Source organism: Vulpes vulpes, chromosome 15, assembly GCF_048418805.1.
Source record: "Vulpes vulpes isolate BD-2025 chromosome 15, VulVul3, whole genome shotgun sequence".
NCBI lineage: Eukaryota > Metazoa > Chordata > Mammalia > Carnivora > Canidae > Vulpes > Vulpes vulpes.
In genome coordinates, this window is record NC_132794.1 from 59,766,218 (window position 1) to 59,783,509 (window position 17,292).

The 17,292-nt window shown below is 35.7% G+C and overlaps 1 protein-coding gene across 1 annotated transcript in view; it reads left to right on the plus strand.

The window, feature by feature from the left end:
• UNC13C (unc-13 homolog C) overlaps positions 1–17,292 on the plus strand; it is a 589,248-nt gene that overhangs the window by 469,477 nt on the left and 102,479 nt on the right. Inside the window, exons 24-26 of the mRNA XM_072738579.1 lie at positions 61–204; positions 7,332–7,409; positions 12,270–12,347. Coding sequence (XP_072594680.1) covers positions 61–204; positions 7,332–7,409; positions 12,270–12,347 — 300 coding nt within the window. The remainder of the gene's footprint in view (positions 1–60; positions 205–7,331; positions 7,410–12,269; positions 12,348–17,292) is intronic.

Genomic DNA, 17,292 nt, shown 5'->3' on the forward strand with positions numbered 1-17,292 from the left:
CCACTTTCTCCATACTCCCTCTAATGTGCTTTTGGATGGTTTTGCCTTCTCTCCCCTCAGTTCCAACAGACATCTGATCATGCCCTCTTCTCTTGTTCTGTGGTTGATGTCTTTGCTCAGCTTAACCAGAGCTTTGAGATTATTAAGAAACTAGAATGCCCTAATCCTGAAGCATTATCTCACTTAATGAGAAGATTTGCAAAGGTAAGTTAAAGGAATCAAATCCTTTCTTGTCTGGGATTGTGGCATGTTGTTATTTTCTTTCACAGAGCCTAACTAATGTTGTTTGTAGTCTTCTCTGACACCAGTACCCCAATTTCATTTCAAATTCTTGTACCAATAGGTTTGGTTTCCAGGTTTGTCATCTTTCTTTCTACCCTTCTTGTTTCTTAAAATGGATTTATCATTCTTTAAAAACCTATCTGTTATTCACATTGGTGACTCAGTCGTTTGTAACTGAAGAGACTAACTACTACGGGTGGCAAAATTATTTATTTCAGATGAAAATAAGCCTTGGCATTTCCTATTTAAATTGCAGGTATTCTTAACATGCAGTATACTACAATGAAAAGTATATTAGAATTGGAGTAATGAAAACAGAGTTCTGATTTCAAATCATCCAATAACTATAGTATGAGTCTGAACAGTTCATTTCATTTTTATGAAATGTAGTTTGCTTAGTTGACAGATTGATTTTGATCAACCAGATTACATTCTTAAGATCTCTTCCTCCTCTAAAAGTCTAAAAAGGCTTTCAAAGTACTTACTGCTTTGCCAAAAGTTTCAAGGGAAATATAAGAATTAAAAGACGTAGTCCCTGCCCTTCAAATCTTAAAAGAAAAAACCTCCTATAGTAATCAAGGCCGCAGGACATGAACTAGTTAGAAAAGAGCATGAAGAAGGATACAATTTGGACTCAAGCATAGTGGGATCTACAGTTAAGTTGGGCACGAGGAAAACCAATGAGGGCTGAAATAGACAAAGATTTCACAAGAAAAGCAGATCTCAGTCAGCCTAAAGAGCCGTAGTTTAAAAAGTATTCTAAGCCTTGGGGGTAGCAGGAACAAAAGGAGAGGTAAAACAGAGCTTGACATGTGAAGAGTAAGGAGAAGCAATATTTTGGGGAAAAACAAAACAAAACCTAACCAAAAACAAAAATGTGCAGTGGGAAAGTAAAGATAGGTCTAGATCTTGCAGAGCCCTGCTGTTTGGACTATGAAGTTTAGACTTAATCTTCTGAACAACCTAAGTAACACTGAACACGGGATTTTTAAACAGGGTAGTGGCATGACAAACGCAGTAATGTAGGGGAAGTGATTGCTATGGTCCTCTGTCTGACTGCCCTATGATTGAGTCTGGCTCGATGGTTTGGATGATGGTGGAGGTCTCCACTGTTCATCCAACAGATGCTTACTCATTACCTCACTCACACACTTTACTAGCCACTTTGAGAGATGTAGCCATGAATAGGCATTATCTCTGACCTCATAAAAGCTTATAATGGGAGTGCCAAATCTATGACAAAGTCCAATGCTATAAATGTCATCTCAGAAGTGAAAAGATCCACAATATATATAACCTTTAACATGTTAAAAAACAAGGAAATGCCAAAACTCAGTTAAGTTGTATATTATTTAAGGTATATTAATTTTCTAGGGCTGCCATAATTAAATATTACCAGAAAATTGTGGCTTAAAAAGTAGAAATATGTTTTTTCACAGTTCTGGAGGCTAGATGTCTGAGATCAAGATATTGGCAGATTTAATTTCTCCTGAGGCTTCTCCTCTTGGCTTAAGGATGGCAGCCTTCGAACTGGGTTTTTACATAGTTCTTCCTCTGTGTATATGCTCCCCTGGTGTTTCTATGCACGCCCAAATTGGCTTTTCTTATAAAGTCCGTTTCCTCAGGGAGGCACTTCAAGGGGATCTGGGATCATTCCAGGGAGGAAGCCCTGAGCTGTTACTGTTTTGTTCAAGTCTTGAAATACCAAGGTTGAGAATAGGGCTGGGAGGTGCCTGGCTGGAGTTTGGTCAAGGAGAGAGTCTTTGTCACCCTCTATCATTCTGTGACTCGAATTCTAGACTGAGAGATCCTAAAGAAGACAGAGCATAGGATTAGTAGAGAGCTGATGGAACTACAGTTGGAAAGTTAGGTCCTCTATGAAGAACAGGCAAAGGGGCCAGACATCTTTAACAGAAAATTAGGAGCCATAATTAAAAAAAAAAATAAAAAGGCTGAAAAAAAATGAGGAGCCAATGAAGCCTTTAGGTACATAAAGTGTCGGCCTAAACCGTATTACATTAGTTTACTATCAAATTTTTTGAACTCTAGTCTTTACATGTTAATTAGGAAAACAAAAGTAATCTCCCACTTTTAAAGTTAATAGCTAAAAATCATTGATTTTGATAATCTCCAGAGGGAACTTTCTTGGTAGCAGCTGATTTCAACTTCCCAATGTGGTTGCAAGTAAACTCTGCAGGAGAATTATTCTAAAAAGTTCTCTCTTCTTGACAAGCAGCTGTGTTTTGGGTGATGGCCAAGAGAACAATGAAATGGGGTTATTAGGGATACTGTTGAAGAAAGTGTGTCACATGCTATTCTTGGAACTCTGTGGGACTCATGGAAGCAGAGTCATAGGAGAATTCAATAATCTCACAGTTAATATATTTAGTAACATACTATTTTAATTGTGAACGATATTAGAAAGGTAACTAGAATTCACCCTCAGGGTAGTCAGGTAGCAGGCTATGTAAGGTGGAGGCAGGGAAGCACCGAGAAAGCAGGAAAGCTGCCCTGGGCTGGAGGTGCTGGGCTCCAGGTCACCCTCCCCTCCTTGGCAGTATGGACCTTTCTGTAGCTGTGAAGCTGGACCCTGCCATGTTTAGACTGCCGGAGGTGTAAGCAAGTGGGCTGGAGGAAATTATAAACAAGTGGGAGGATGCAATAAGGGTTATGTCAGAATCACACTCAGGAAAGCACATTCCTTGAAGTGTGGAGAAAAGAACTAGGCTCCACATGTCATTAAGGGAATGTGAGCTTTTATTGGCACACACACAAAAAAAATGTTAAATACATAAAATATTTTTAATCCATGTAAATTCAATACTACCCAATTATTATCACAAGGAAATAATGTAAGGAAAAAACGTATTATCTGGGGAAGCAGAAACTGGCAATTTACAATGAAAGACAAATTCTATTTTGTCAGAATGGTTTTTAAAAATCATAAAAATAAATATAGGACTTTGTGGTTAATATTATTAGCCATTCCACAGTAACTTCAGACTATTAGAATTTGTTTTGTTTCATCATATGTGACCATTAGTCTTAAAAACCCTATCCTTCTTGGGATTGGGATCCTTATAACAGAATATTGAAATCATATGCTTTTCCTGGGACTTATACTGATTTATATTGATTTATCTCTCAGAGAAAAGACATAATTAATGATATCTGCAAACATTTGGGAAGAGTTAGCATTCTAAAGTGGGACTTAAAGGGATGATTTGTTTTTACTAAAGCATATATAAGGCTGAATATATCAAACAAATCTTCACACTTCATAGCTGTGATGAGAGGTGAGGAGTGCACATGGGTAGTGAATATTTCTATGGCTATACTGCTGCTTTTGTTAAGTATGAGTAGTTTAAATAAAAAAAGAGTGATATAAAGTAATGATACCTTCATTAATTATTAAAAACAAACCAACAATATTAATTGAGTCCTGGCTATGAATCTGTTTTTTTTTTTTTTTTTGTTTGTTTGTTTTTTTTATTAAGTGTCCAGGGACTGGAGATACTATGGTGAATGAGATACACATATTTCTTGTTCTTTGGGAACATAATCCTAATTTTCAAAAGTATAGATGCTTTTTTTTTTTAAGTATAGATGCTTGATTGAACATTGCCTTGTGCTAATCACTTTACATATATTATCTTCCTTGTTCTTCACTACAATCCCATAACATACTTTTATTTTTCCTAATTATTCAAATGATGAAACAATCTTATAAAGTTTCAATAACTCAAACAAAGCACTCAAATAACTCAAATGAAATGCTTTAACCACTAAGTTATACTACCTTCCCAGTCTGGTGTCTTCACTCTTACCTCTTACCTCTTACCTCACTTGGTAAGTCGAAGAGCAGAATCTCAACATTTATTTTTACTCTTTGAGCCAAGCCTAGGCAACTGAGGGGGATTCTATCTTCTGCGTGGGTTAAAATACAGTGCTAGAAAGCTCCTAAGTGACATTTCTAATGTCACTTAACAGATACTACATTTCTTGTCCTCCATGTATTCACTAATACTAAATATTTTAATGAATAGCATGGGGCTGAAAAGATGGATTTTTGAACTGGGGTTCTTATCTTACTGATTGCAAGAGTCATACCCTAGAGGTACCTAGTATTGACAGGATATTTAATCCACATCCAATAGCGTGGCATTAGCTCAGGAGATCATACTGACTGATTGATAGCTATCGCACTCAGTAACATGAGTAGCCACACACCTCATGAGAGTAGACTGAGGATGGGAGATATTTTGGTCATCCTGCTTGATCTTTTCAATGCAGAGAATCCTTGGCTTCAAGGCCATAATCCTGTTTGAATTTTATTTAAAATGGAGCTCTTTGAATGGCAGTTCCTTTGCTGCATCCATAAATGAATCATCAATACCTCATGACTCTCTCTCTTCATAAAACTCTACTTTGTTATAGAACATGATGCAAACAGCTTCTGTTAGGCTCTTGCCTCTCTCTGTGTGCTGTCCCCACTTCTGAAGCCCAGGAGTCCCACAGACATACCTTAGCTACGTCCACACACTCAGGAAATTCTATCTTCCAGGCTTTGCTAGCTAATTCTTCCATCAACAAGTTCTCTCTGAAGAGTTAACCTCCCCCTTGCTGTGTATTAGTTAGGACTGTGGTTTTCAAACTTTAGCTTGCATCAGAATCATCTTGAAGCCTTCACCAAAATTGCTGTCAGTAGACCTGAGTTAGGACCAGAGAATTTGAACTTCCAAGAAGTTCCTAGGTGATGTACTAGGGGCTATCATGTGTACTAGGTAATGCTTATGATGCAGTTGGAGATGTGTCTTAGGCAGGTATGTCTCAAGTAACTGCTTGCTAGTATTAAAGAACTAATGTCCAATAGGGTTTTACTTTGTTGAATAAATTAAATTGAAATTGAGGTGCCCTTAAAGTGTAAGTACACACTTTCATTCAGGTATACTTTGTACATTAGTAGAGACATGGGTGGTCTTATAGCCATTGTATCCACAAAACTTACAAGCACAAGGCCTTAAACCATATCCTACATGGCTGAGCTCTTAACACATCTTAGGATCTCACATCCACTAACCTACAAATGCCAATGGTTAGGAAGTGGGTATGAGTTGTGGGTAAGGTTAATTGTTCTCCAGCAGAAATTCAACAGACTAGGGTTTTCCTGTGAAATACAATCAACTCTTGGGCCTTGGGGCATACCTTGAGAATAATCAGAAGTGAATGTCTGGATTCCCCTCCCCAGACTTTATCTGAGGCAAGTGATAATCTCTTAGTTACAACAAGCTCCTAAATCAGACTTTGCTTTGTTTTTGTTTTTATAACAAAGTGAAATGATTCTTTGAGTTTACACTGTAAACTGAAAGTAGTGCTCATATGTACAAGTGAATTGGTACTTTTTAGGTAAGTCCCTAAAAAATTAACAGCATTATATTTCCAGCATTATATCTGAAGCCAAATTTGAACAGCTGCATTTGGAAGATATTTCAGTCTGATCAGCCATCTGTTTTCTAGATTTACTGGTCTTCTGCTTGATAAGATTTTGAATTTCCAAGGCCAACTTTCTATTTAAACTGATGCATATTACCACCATACTTTGTACTTCCACAAAATATCAGTTTTCTTTCTGCATTTTATCCCTACTTTCAGGTTTTCCCTTTGATCTTAAATGTCTTTAAAACAAGTTCATAGTTAGATTTGGTGAATTCAGGTTTGTTGGTTAAGAAGCTAAAGGAGAGATGTTTAGAGTGTCTCCTCAGTTGATCTGAGCCACAAAGAAAATTCAGATGAATATGTTATACAAAAAAGGGATACGAATTTTTTGTCCTAGCTTTTCTGTGAAAAGAGATAGTCTTTATCTACAGCTATTGTTGTTTTCTGTCTTCTAAGAAAATCATATCTGCATTTGGCTTATGATAATTCAAGCTATGTAAGTAAAAGTAGTAGGATAAAAATTCATCAACATATCTTTAAGTAGTTGAAATGAAATTTAATAAAATGTATTTGTTTTTCCTAATTTTACATAATTAATGGAAGCAGAGGGCATCCTTTAGCTCAGAAATAGTAAATGGAGAAGGAAAAATGTAGAATTAGGATGAAGAGGACAGAACAAAGGCAAAAATTAGGAAAAATATTTTTAGAAAATAATGCACCAGTAACTAATTTATAAATTAAAGGTAAATGTATTGAGACAGTATGATACAACAAAAGTCTTAGGGGTGGTCTTTGATATTAATAAGGCTCCTTATCATAGAAAATTATTGAAAATATTTCTTACTAAGGAATGTATACAGGAATGCTCTGACACTACTTATAATTCTACAAGGTATTTAGAAACACTGTAAATAGTTGAGAAATGGAAAAAAAAATAGTTGAGAAATGGGATCCCTGGGTGGCTCAGTGGTTTAGCGCCTGCCTTTGGTCCAGGGCGTGATCCTGGAAACCCGGGATTGAGTCCTGTGTCAGGCTCCCTGCATGGAGCCTGCTTCTCCCTCTGCCTGTGTCTCTGCCTCTCTCTCTCTCTCTCTCTCTCTCTCTCTCTCATGAATAAATAAATAAATCTAAAAAAGAAAAAGAAAGTTGAGAAAGTCACCACCACATATATATGTGTGGTGAGGATGAGAGGAGAGTAGGAACTAGAAACCGTGAAATAGGAGTCAAAGCATAAGATTAGTTGTCTGGGGGGCAGGGGGAGCATTAGTATCATTAAGTAGTAAGTATGCAAGCATAGAGGAAGTTGCCACAAAATCACATATCTTCTGAGTGGTAAAGTTAGAAATAAAAAAAGTTGTATGATGGGGCAGATATGTTCAAAGGGAATTAATTCATGTGGAATATCTCACATGTACTCAGAAATATTACAAATTGTCATCTAAACATAATAGTTTGAGATCCTCCTTTTGGCAAGGGTACAGATTTAATCACTGCATCTGGCCCCCTTTTAGCTGAATAAAACATGAAAAGTTTTCCTGGATTAGCATTAAACTGGCTAGTGTGTGTAAAACTGGATACTTTTAACTGGATACATTTCGCATTTTTTCCTCTAGACTATCAATAAAGTACTGCTTCAGTATGCTGCGATTGTATCAAGTGACTTCAGTTCATATTGTGATAAAGAAAATGTGGTAAGTAAAACTGTCTCTGCTTTCAAGTATTCTTCAGCTGAGATCCACTTTTTTAAATGAATAAGTAAGCAAGAGAACTGTTTTTCTTTCTGTTTTCAAGGAAAATAGGGAATAGGTATTTCAATAAATTATTTGAATACTTCTCTAGGTATCCTGATCTAGTTACAATATAGAATTCAGAGGAAGGTTGAGAGCATCTCAGCCAACTTGTGGTTTTCCATGACGATAAGGAACAAGACTCACATAAACAATTAACAACTCACATAATCATAAGACATTGAAGCTGAGATCTAGGAATTAAAGCTTGTTTATGTTAACACCAATAGCATAGTTTGGACACTGGTACAAAGTGATCACAATTTATCCTTCAGTTTTCAAATAAATTAAAATAGTTAATGCAAGAAAAAGTGCTGGTTTCAACTTCAATTCATTAACTTAGCCTTTTTACCTTTTGGATGATTAAGAAAATCTTTATAAAATTCAAGCCAGCATTGGAACTTAAGGCACAAAGAGAAATAAGATACACTGATTATACTCCAAATCACTTTAGTTTTAGTCTCTGGTGGAAGGTGAGATCTTTCCTATTTACCAAATGTATTATTAGGAGAAATACATTGGTAACATTAAGGAATTTTTTTAAAAACGCTGAAAAAATATATTACAGAAATTAGTACTAGATTGTTAAAGAGGATAATCAGTTTTCTCCTCTTAAAAAATTAGTTCCCATGATCAGGCGAGTCTGAAAGAGAACTCTCACTGAAACCTCATTGACCTCTTGCTAACAGCTCATTAATATAAGTCAGACTTAATGGTTCTCAAGGGTCTCAGAAGATGCTTCTTTCCCTTCAATTAATATGCTGCCTAGAAATTTTATTAAAACTCCCAGGTATCTCAGCAGTGATTTTTAACTGCTGCTGATTATACTCTAATAGGCAAGATAGAATACTTATTTACTGAAAGCATGTATTTTCAATTAAATTTATAATACATTTGCAAAGTATTATGTTGAAAATCAAAACAGCACCAGATAATATCAGGAAAAATTCTGACCACACTAGGATAGCCAACTTGAAAAATTTTAAAGGCAGCTATGAATTACCAACGATAATTCTTGTCATTCAGAAAAGAAAATCAGCCTTAAAATACCCCCGCAGACTTTCACTGATAAGTTATACATTACATTAACTATACATTAAAATTTTAGTTTATTTTTATTTTTTAAAACATTAAAAAATGTTTTTAAAATATTTTTAAAAATATAAGTTAACATTCTACATTTTATTTTTAAAACATTGGAGAAAAATTGTAAATCAATGCTCATATTATAATTAATAAACAATATATTATTATTATATTATTCTTTGTATTTTGTTTGTGTGTTTTATACTTTTCCAAATAAAGAAAGAAAATACCCTTGCAAATATTACAGCTCAGGAACTTCTCCTCAGTAGTTTTCTTTCCTAGTTCTTAATATCTTAATGAGTCATAGACTCTCACTCAAATGCCAAGCATTGTTTCAGCTTTTCCATGAGAGAATAAAAATTAACAGCTTAGTTTATGCTTTTAGCTGAGATAAACTGAAGAGATTCCTTTGTACATTTATTTAACTACTATAGATTTCTTTCAGTATCAAGAACATTAAAAGTTTTTTTCTCAGTATATATATGGCCAATATACTTATTACATATGCAAATTGATCTATAAACCTATAGAGAGAGACATCCTATAAGAGATAAACATAACTTTCCCAGGGGTCAGAATTACAGATGACAGTTAAAATATCTGTGAAAGAATGATTATTATTTTCTGTGATGTTTCACATTGAAAATGGATCACAAGTCTTTTAATCCCTTTTTCCCATACTCCAAAATATAGCAAAGTAACATATATAAATCAGAATTACTTGATTTTGAATATTTAAAAAATATTTTTCAACTCAGAAACTGACTTTGTCATGGAGAAATAGCCCTAGTCCCAACAGAACTAATTTTCATATTCATTATAGTTTCAGTTCCTAATTTTTTCCAGATTTAGATCAGATGAAATGTATTATGATATTTTTAGGGGAAAAGCCAAATTATATACAAATAAAAAGATGACAACTTCCACATAGGTTATTTTATCTACCAAAACTCATCAACAAATGATACTTCTAGGGGATCCCTAGGTGGCTCAGCGGTTTAGCGCCTGCCTTTGGCCCAGTGTGTGATCCTGGAGTCCCGGGATGGAGTCCCACATTGGCTCCCTGCATGGAGCCTGCTTCTCCCTCTGCCTGTGTCTCTCTCTCTCTCTGTCTCTCATGAATAAATAAATAAAATCTTTAAAAAAAAAAATCTCACAATCCTCCCACCTGAGTACCATTAAAAAAAAATGATACTTCTAAATTAAGTTAATGTTCCCTTTACTGTGTGTGCTATTTGTTTTGTTTTCAATGACTATAGAAGTGCTTAAAATAAAAGCCGTTTCCAGATTAGGTTTAAGGTAGATTCATGTAATTCAGTCTTCAGTAGTGGTTTGATAAATTGATATTTCAACATTTCAAAGGCAGAGAAAACTTAATGAAAGAAGAGAGTCTTGTGTTTATTTTTTACCTCTCTCTGGATAACTGAATCTCTTTCTCTCTCTCTTTTTTTTTTTTTAAATATGTAGCCTTACCTGGAGTTCATAGCAATCCATGCCAAGTGAGCTCATAGTTCATTTTGTTTCTTAGTTCTTATTTTCCATTGGAAATAGTCATATTAAAAGGGCTTGGAAGTTGGTGTTTATACAGTTGGTACTATAGTACTGTTACATGTGCCAAAAAAAGATAAACTTAATATCCAATAATAATAGAAGAGTCTACCTAGCTAACTTAGACCCAGGGTTACTGAGTGATACCACCTTTTACCCATGACTTCCTGCCTCTCATTAAGAGTCATGGTCTTCCTTTGACCTTCATTTTCTCTCTGGTAAGTTGTCAAATTCAAGCTAAATCATCCCCATCTCTGATGGAAAAAAAGAAAAGAAGAAGAAGAAAGAAAAGAAAAGAGAAAAGAAAAGAAAGAGCAACCAAGCGAGAGAAAGGGAGCAAGATAAGAAGGAAGGAAGCAAGAGGAAGAAGGGAGGGAGGAAAGAAAGAAGAAAAACCCCAATGACCCAGCCCCTAGTGAGGGTTCAGTTTGTTGCCTTTGGGTCAAGATGCTAAATGCCTAGAGAGTCTTGACCATATGTACCTTGGAAAGGATAAGCCCTGATTAAGGGGCTCTCAGTCACAGCTGGGGATCACAGTCATTAGTGATATTGGGTTCAGCTACCTGAACAATATCTCTGGCAGATGAATCTCAGGTATCTGTGTTAGAGAAATAAAATATTTATGTGACCAGAATCAAAGAAATGGAATCCAAGTTTAAAATTGTATTCATAAATCGAACTTAGGATGTGGTCACTTTAAGAATCAAGTAGGAAGTTTTTCAAAGGTCAGTAATGTGGTTAAAGTAATAATAAAATCTTTCCACTGATGAGTGCTAACACCTCTCTGATGTCTTGGAAACCCTCTCTATGCCTCTCTAATTCATTATTGGCTCATCTCCCAGAAACTTGGAAGATATATCCATTTTCCTTTCTTTCACCATTTTCCTCCTCCAAATCAACTGGCTTTTTGGAATCAGAATATAACAAATATTATTCTGTAACTATTCTCAATTCTATTTTCCAATTATAAATTAATTCCTATTATTCTAAGTCCACATCTAGTCCTGTCACAAAGCTTTCCATCTCTATGCTATTGTTCTATTTCTGCCTCCTTGGAAACACTGAGTCAAAAAACATTTTTAAACATGTATTCTGTGGAAGGCTCTGTGCAGTACTCTGGGAGTAAGACAAAGCAGAAGACATAGCACATACGGTGCGTTTAAGGTCAGTGGGTGAGAGTGAAAAGCAATATAAATGTAAAGCTAAATAAATGTCAAGTGAGTACAGAAGAATATAGACCAGGAAAGAGAAAGCTCAAACCTGGAATGATGGATATGATTCAGATAGGCAAAGAGGTTCAAGTGAAGAGGCCACACGCCAAGCCAAGTCAGCATCAAGAAAGTCCAGGTGTTTTGGAGGGAATAAGCTGCTTAAAGGGGAAAGTTACTTATAGTGCAGTAGACAGAGTAGACAGAGATGGGAAGGGAAAACTAGTTTGGAGCCAGATAATTAAACATCTTGAATACCAGTGTGCAAACTTTATCTATAGCCAAAGAGAATACATTAAAGGTGTCTTCCCCCTGCCTTGTATTTTTATTTTTATTTTTTTAAAAGACTTTATTTATTTATTTAAGAGAAAGTGTGTGTGCACAAGCAGGGGTAGGGATAGAGGGAGAGGGAGAAGCACACTCCCCCAATGAGCAAGGAGCCCCATGAGGGACTTAATGCCAGGACTCTGAGATCATGACCTGAGGCAAAGGCAGACGCTCAACCAGTGAGCCACCCAGGTATCCCCCCCCCCCTTAGTATTTTTAAAATTCAGATGGTGTTTTGGTTTTTTAAATGGTGAAATAGTGGAAAAGTTAAACCATTATCTTTTTCTTAAAGTGTATCTTTAAAAATAGAATTTGGCTCAATGTTAAGAATAAAAGAAATATTAGTAGTAAGTCGCAATGATTTATTGTCTGGGTTTATTATTAAATTGCATTCCCCAAAGTGGTAATATTTCCCTCTTCCATTCTTAACTCTTAGAAAGTATAATGAAAATAACAGAATTATTTTGTTTGCCAAATATAATAGGACTTCAGTGATAGTTGTATACTTACCACATTTAAGGTATACTCATTCAATAATTTAATGTATGAAGGATTCTCACACCACCTTTTTTGTTGTTGTTTGCTTAATTTAAAGCCCTGTATATTGATGAACAATATTCAGCAATTGCGGGTCCAACTGGAAAAAATGTTTGAATCCATGGGAGGAAAAGAGGTGAGTATATTTATGCCTGCATTTGCAAAATGTCTACTTAGAGATTATTAGCAGCATATCTTTTTGCTATGGAAAGTGTCATAATTAAGTTTTTTACATGGGTTAACTAAAGAACAGAAAGTGATATTATTCTAAAATACCATTAACAACTAAGGTGATCGTTAACCACAACAAAATACTGAAAGTAAATGCATCAGAAGTGTGAATGTGAGGAGGGAGATGGTCAGTAGCCTTTTGTAGTGTGTATAATCATATATACACAAATATATATATATGCTAATGATCTATAAAATTCTACAAACTACAGGGTTTTTTTCATCATATTACACAGTGTCAAGTTGATATCAACATTCTTGTTCTGAAATGTGCTTTGTGGCACTAGCAGTTTTTGAGGTATCAGTGGTTTATTATTCACATCTGAAACTCTGTCAAAATGTGTTGCGTGGTGTGTCTGTAATGTGTTGTATCTTTGTCCAACATCTTTGACTTGCAATTCCCCGAGAAGAAGAAGGAAGGAGAAAGATTCTTTTATGAGGTTTGTGTTAGTAAGCATTTTATCCTTTACCTGGCTGTTTCCTCCAAACCTAAAGACCATTGCACTTCTTATTTATTCTCATTTGCTTGTTTGAATCAGGCAGACAGTGAAATATTAGCTGTGCACCTGCCTCCTGCTCTTGCCACAGTATTTCACAAACCAACATGAACGTCCAGGGACCTGGGGACTGGAGTCAGTGCCAGAGGGAACGTCACATGGCTGGCACCCTCCCACCCCCATCCTTCCCTAAAACAACCCCAAGGGCAGCTAGGATGTAGAAATATTTCTGTTAAAGATTTTAGTTACAGGGTTCCTTACTGTGGTAAGTGTATGAGATGTATGTAAAGCCAGGTCGGATTTCAAAGCAAAGATCCCTTTTATTTGTAAATTTACAAGGCTGCAAATGCTTTTTTTAAAAATACCTGACTTCTTCACATGGGATGTTGCTGTTAACTCCAAGGAGACATTCTTATGTTTCCCTTCCTACAATGTCTTTTTTGCTCTTAGAGCCTCAGTCTTTTGAAAACTAAACCTATTTAGTATCCTACAAATGGGAAACACTAGGATAGGTGTTGAAGGTGCAACACTTCAAAATGAACTTTCATGAGCTGTGCTTCCACTGCAGTATCAGTTTATTTTGTCTAAAATAAGGCTTCATTCCCTATGGTGTGTTAGTGGTTTTTGCACAGTATAAGGGCATAAATCTCATTTTCGAATTCTTTTGCTGAGTTAGGGGAGCACTGGCAATTGGGGATCATGTTGGAGAGTCCCTTTTTAATTTTAGTGATGTTTTATATTCAGACTTTAAGTGCACTTACTGTTTGAAGAGCCATGAAGATATCATAATTTCTTGTGGGAGATTTTGCCTCCTTTTGCTGAATTTTAAAGACCACAAATCATGTAAGGATAAAGTTATATTTTAAATGCCATATTTTCAGAAATTTATCCTAATGCTACTTCTTTTTCCTTACTATTCCATGGTTAGACTCTAATGTGAGTAATATGTTGCAGAGCTGAATATCAATAAGACAAATCTGACCTGTGCTTAAAGGAACCTGTGTGTGCCACGCCACTCAACTAACCAAAAATGTTGTGGGGCATCTTGTTACCCAATAAGAATGGATTCTTTACCTTGCATAAAATTGTCAGTTTGAAATGTGTGGAATTCACATTATAATTTAGTTACAGTTCAATAGCTAAATCATAGAACTTCTTTCTGGAGAAAGTAATGAAGAAATACTGACATGGATGCCTTCTACCCTTATGATTCTTGCAGGATCAGTTGCTAAATTCCTCCTACATAATTTAAAGGGAAAACTCCATTCAATCAATGCAATGAATGTCCAGTTTCTAACAATGTAATTTATTAGGGGACAGCATGGACCCTAGCTCCTTTCTTTCCCTGCCTTTGAATCTTCTACATCCCTTCCCTCTTTATTGTTTTTTGATATTCTGTTTCCTTTCTATGCACAGTTTCTTTTATCTGATTATTTTCTACTTTTGCCTCATCATGTGTCATCAGAAAAGTGTTTGGCAGGCCCAGTCAGCCCTGGCATGGGGATTGATGAAACAGCAGGAGGAAGCAAGACCTGAACCCAAGTCTGGGGGTCTCAATCAGCCTCCATGGAGAAAGAACTGTGATTAATAGAGATTTATGTTAGAGTTGCTACATTCACCTTCCTCCAGGCCCCAGAATCTCAAAATAATAGGCTGAGCCTTTCCAATCCAGTTATGTATATATGACACTATCTACGTGAGTTCCCTAACTTGAGGCTTTTATAAAGATGAAAAAGCATTTTATTGAGAATGACAGAATTTACCCTTTGACATGAGAAGTTTATAGGGACTTAATGCAGGCATGTGCGATGGTCTTTAAAGGGAGTGCAGAAGAACCAGTTCTTCTCTCCCAATGGAGCAGGCTATAAAACCTTGACTTACCAGGTTGAGGAAAGCTTCCCAGTTTAGTTCTTCAGTTTCTTATATTTTTGTCCCCTATCACCTGTGCTAGGATATGCACTTCTTGCTACAGAAATTTAATTAGCAAATGATTAATTGGTTGAGTACTTGCTCCAAATAGTTTTTGATGCCATGTATTTATCAGTTGGCTCCTAACAGCAGCATGGCTTGCCTCTCATACTGTCTCCAGAGTGCTGACCACTTGCAGGCCGGTTGCATGATGCTGTAGCTCTCTGCTGCTTGAACCCACCACTGTTGGGCCAGCTGTTCTCTCCTTATAGGATCAGCCTCTTTTCCCTCTGGAAACAGAAATAATTTTTAAATCCTTTTCTTTAGGTGGAAAAAAAAAAACCTACTCTCTTTCTGGAGTCCAAGTTGGCCTAACACTTTGACAGTCCAGGGATGATGCTGTTTGCCCTCAATGGCTTCAATAAAAAACAGTGTTTGAGCAGACACTGTTACTAACTGCATGCACAATATCCTAGAAAGCATCTGGGCACTTCTTCTTCTTTTTTTTTTTAATCTAGTGCCTATTTAAAAAGAAAAGGGAAGATCAAATCACTAAGTATCTTCTCCTATATTGTGACTTTCCAACATAATTCCTTGCATAAAAATTAAGAGCATATTTTGGCATACCAACACTCTGATTACTATAAAGAATATAAAAAATATAATAAGTCACACAAGCCATGAAGCAAACCTAACCTTAGAAATGAGGGCCAGAGTTTGTGTTTATATATATATTATATATATATATATATATTATATATATATTATATATAAAGGAGGAAAAAAAAGCATCTCATGTGATTTTTCATGTGCATATTGTTTTGGGATACACTAAAATAGATAAAGTAGCCAGTCCACAGTATGGGTTGACTTGTGCTAGAAGTTAAATTATGTGCACCTCTATCCCCATACTGCATTACTGTTCCCCTTATGACAAAATAGCAACAACGTGATTGTCAGGATGCCCGGTAATAATTTTCATCACTAGCGAATGATCATTTTATCATCCTCAAACAGCTCAAATACCTCAAAAGTGAAACAGATATACTTTGGCTTACATTATTTCAATAGTTTGTTAAATTCAGTATAACTTACTATGATTCAGTGTAAAACATTGCAAGCAAATATATACACTGTATTCATTTTTTCATAAAAATGTATTACCACAGCCTATGAAAAGGACTCAGTTGCATTTCCTTGATCTGCAATCTAATTTATACAAGTACATGAAAAAGAAAATCAGATAATCCAAAATTTAATTTCATTTCAGGAAGTCATAAGATACTGGTTATGAAGCTCTGGAGAGTTTGTAGTAATTTATTTAAAAGAATTCTGACTGTGCTGTGTAAGCAGAAGAGGCATTACTCCATAATATTGCATTGGTACAAACATCCTGAATAGTAGAATCCATAATTATCAATAACCCTGCTAACTTACTGACAGTACTCCAGATGCTAAAAGTTAACCATCATTAAGACATTTAGGGGAAATGGAGGCATTTGTTTGCTTAGCTAAATTCTCATATTCTGCTGGCCACAAAGCAAACTAATTAGATATAATGGTAATATTATTTTTATTGCTACATCTCAAAAAGAATTGAATCTTGACTGATTTCATTGTCATAAACTTTCCTGAACAGGGCTGGCCAAGAATTCTGGAAAATAACCCCATCTATCCTAAATATGTGTATATTTTAATGAGTAGAAAAGCACTGTCTATATCCTTTTTTCATTTTTTAATGTTGAATTTGAAGAGTTAGAAACTGCATCTGACCCAAAAGTGTACGCATGTAACTGATTGAAATTCACTGTAAAATCTGTTAGCTGTAAGGACTTAGTCTTCAGCTAAGCAAATCCCTACCAGAGAGAACAGAAGTTGACCCCTATCATATTTTACTTAGCATTATCCTTTTAACTTTATACTTGCTGGCAACAGGGGATTGAAGAGCACTTGTTTAAAGGAAATAATACTTTATGCTAGTAGTTCTCGAACTTCGGTATGCATCAGAACTACCTGGGTAGCTGATTAAAACACACATTGCTGAATTCCATCCCTAGACTTTTTGGTCTTGGGAAAGGCCTGATGATTTGCATTCCGAACAAATTCCCAGCTGATACTGATCAACTGCTCAAGAGACCATATTTTGAGGGTTACCCCTCTTTGCTTTTAGGACAGCAACCAGGTAATTAGGAAATGTCTCCGAATGCCCCTTTGTCTTATCTGTGCAACATGTTTAACCAATCTGCTTGATATGTTTTAATCTGGAGAACACAAAAGATTCAATGTGTTTTAATGGACTTTGAGACAGCATGCAGTAGTACAGGCAAATGTACTATTGTATTAAGGAATGTAGTATTCCAGAAATATAGGTGACCAATTTCTAGTGATAAATATTTTTTTTAACATTCTAGACTTTATGCTTATGTTTTATGTATAATCTTATCA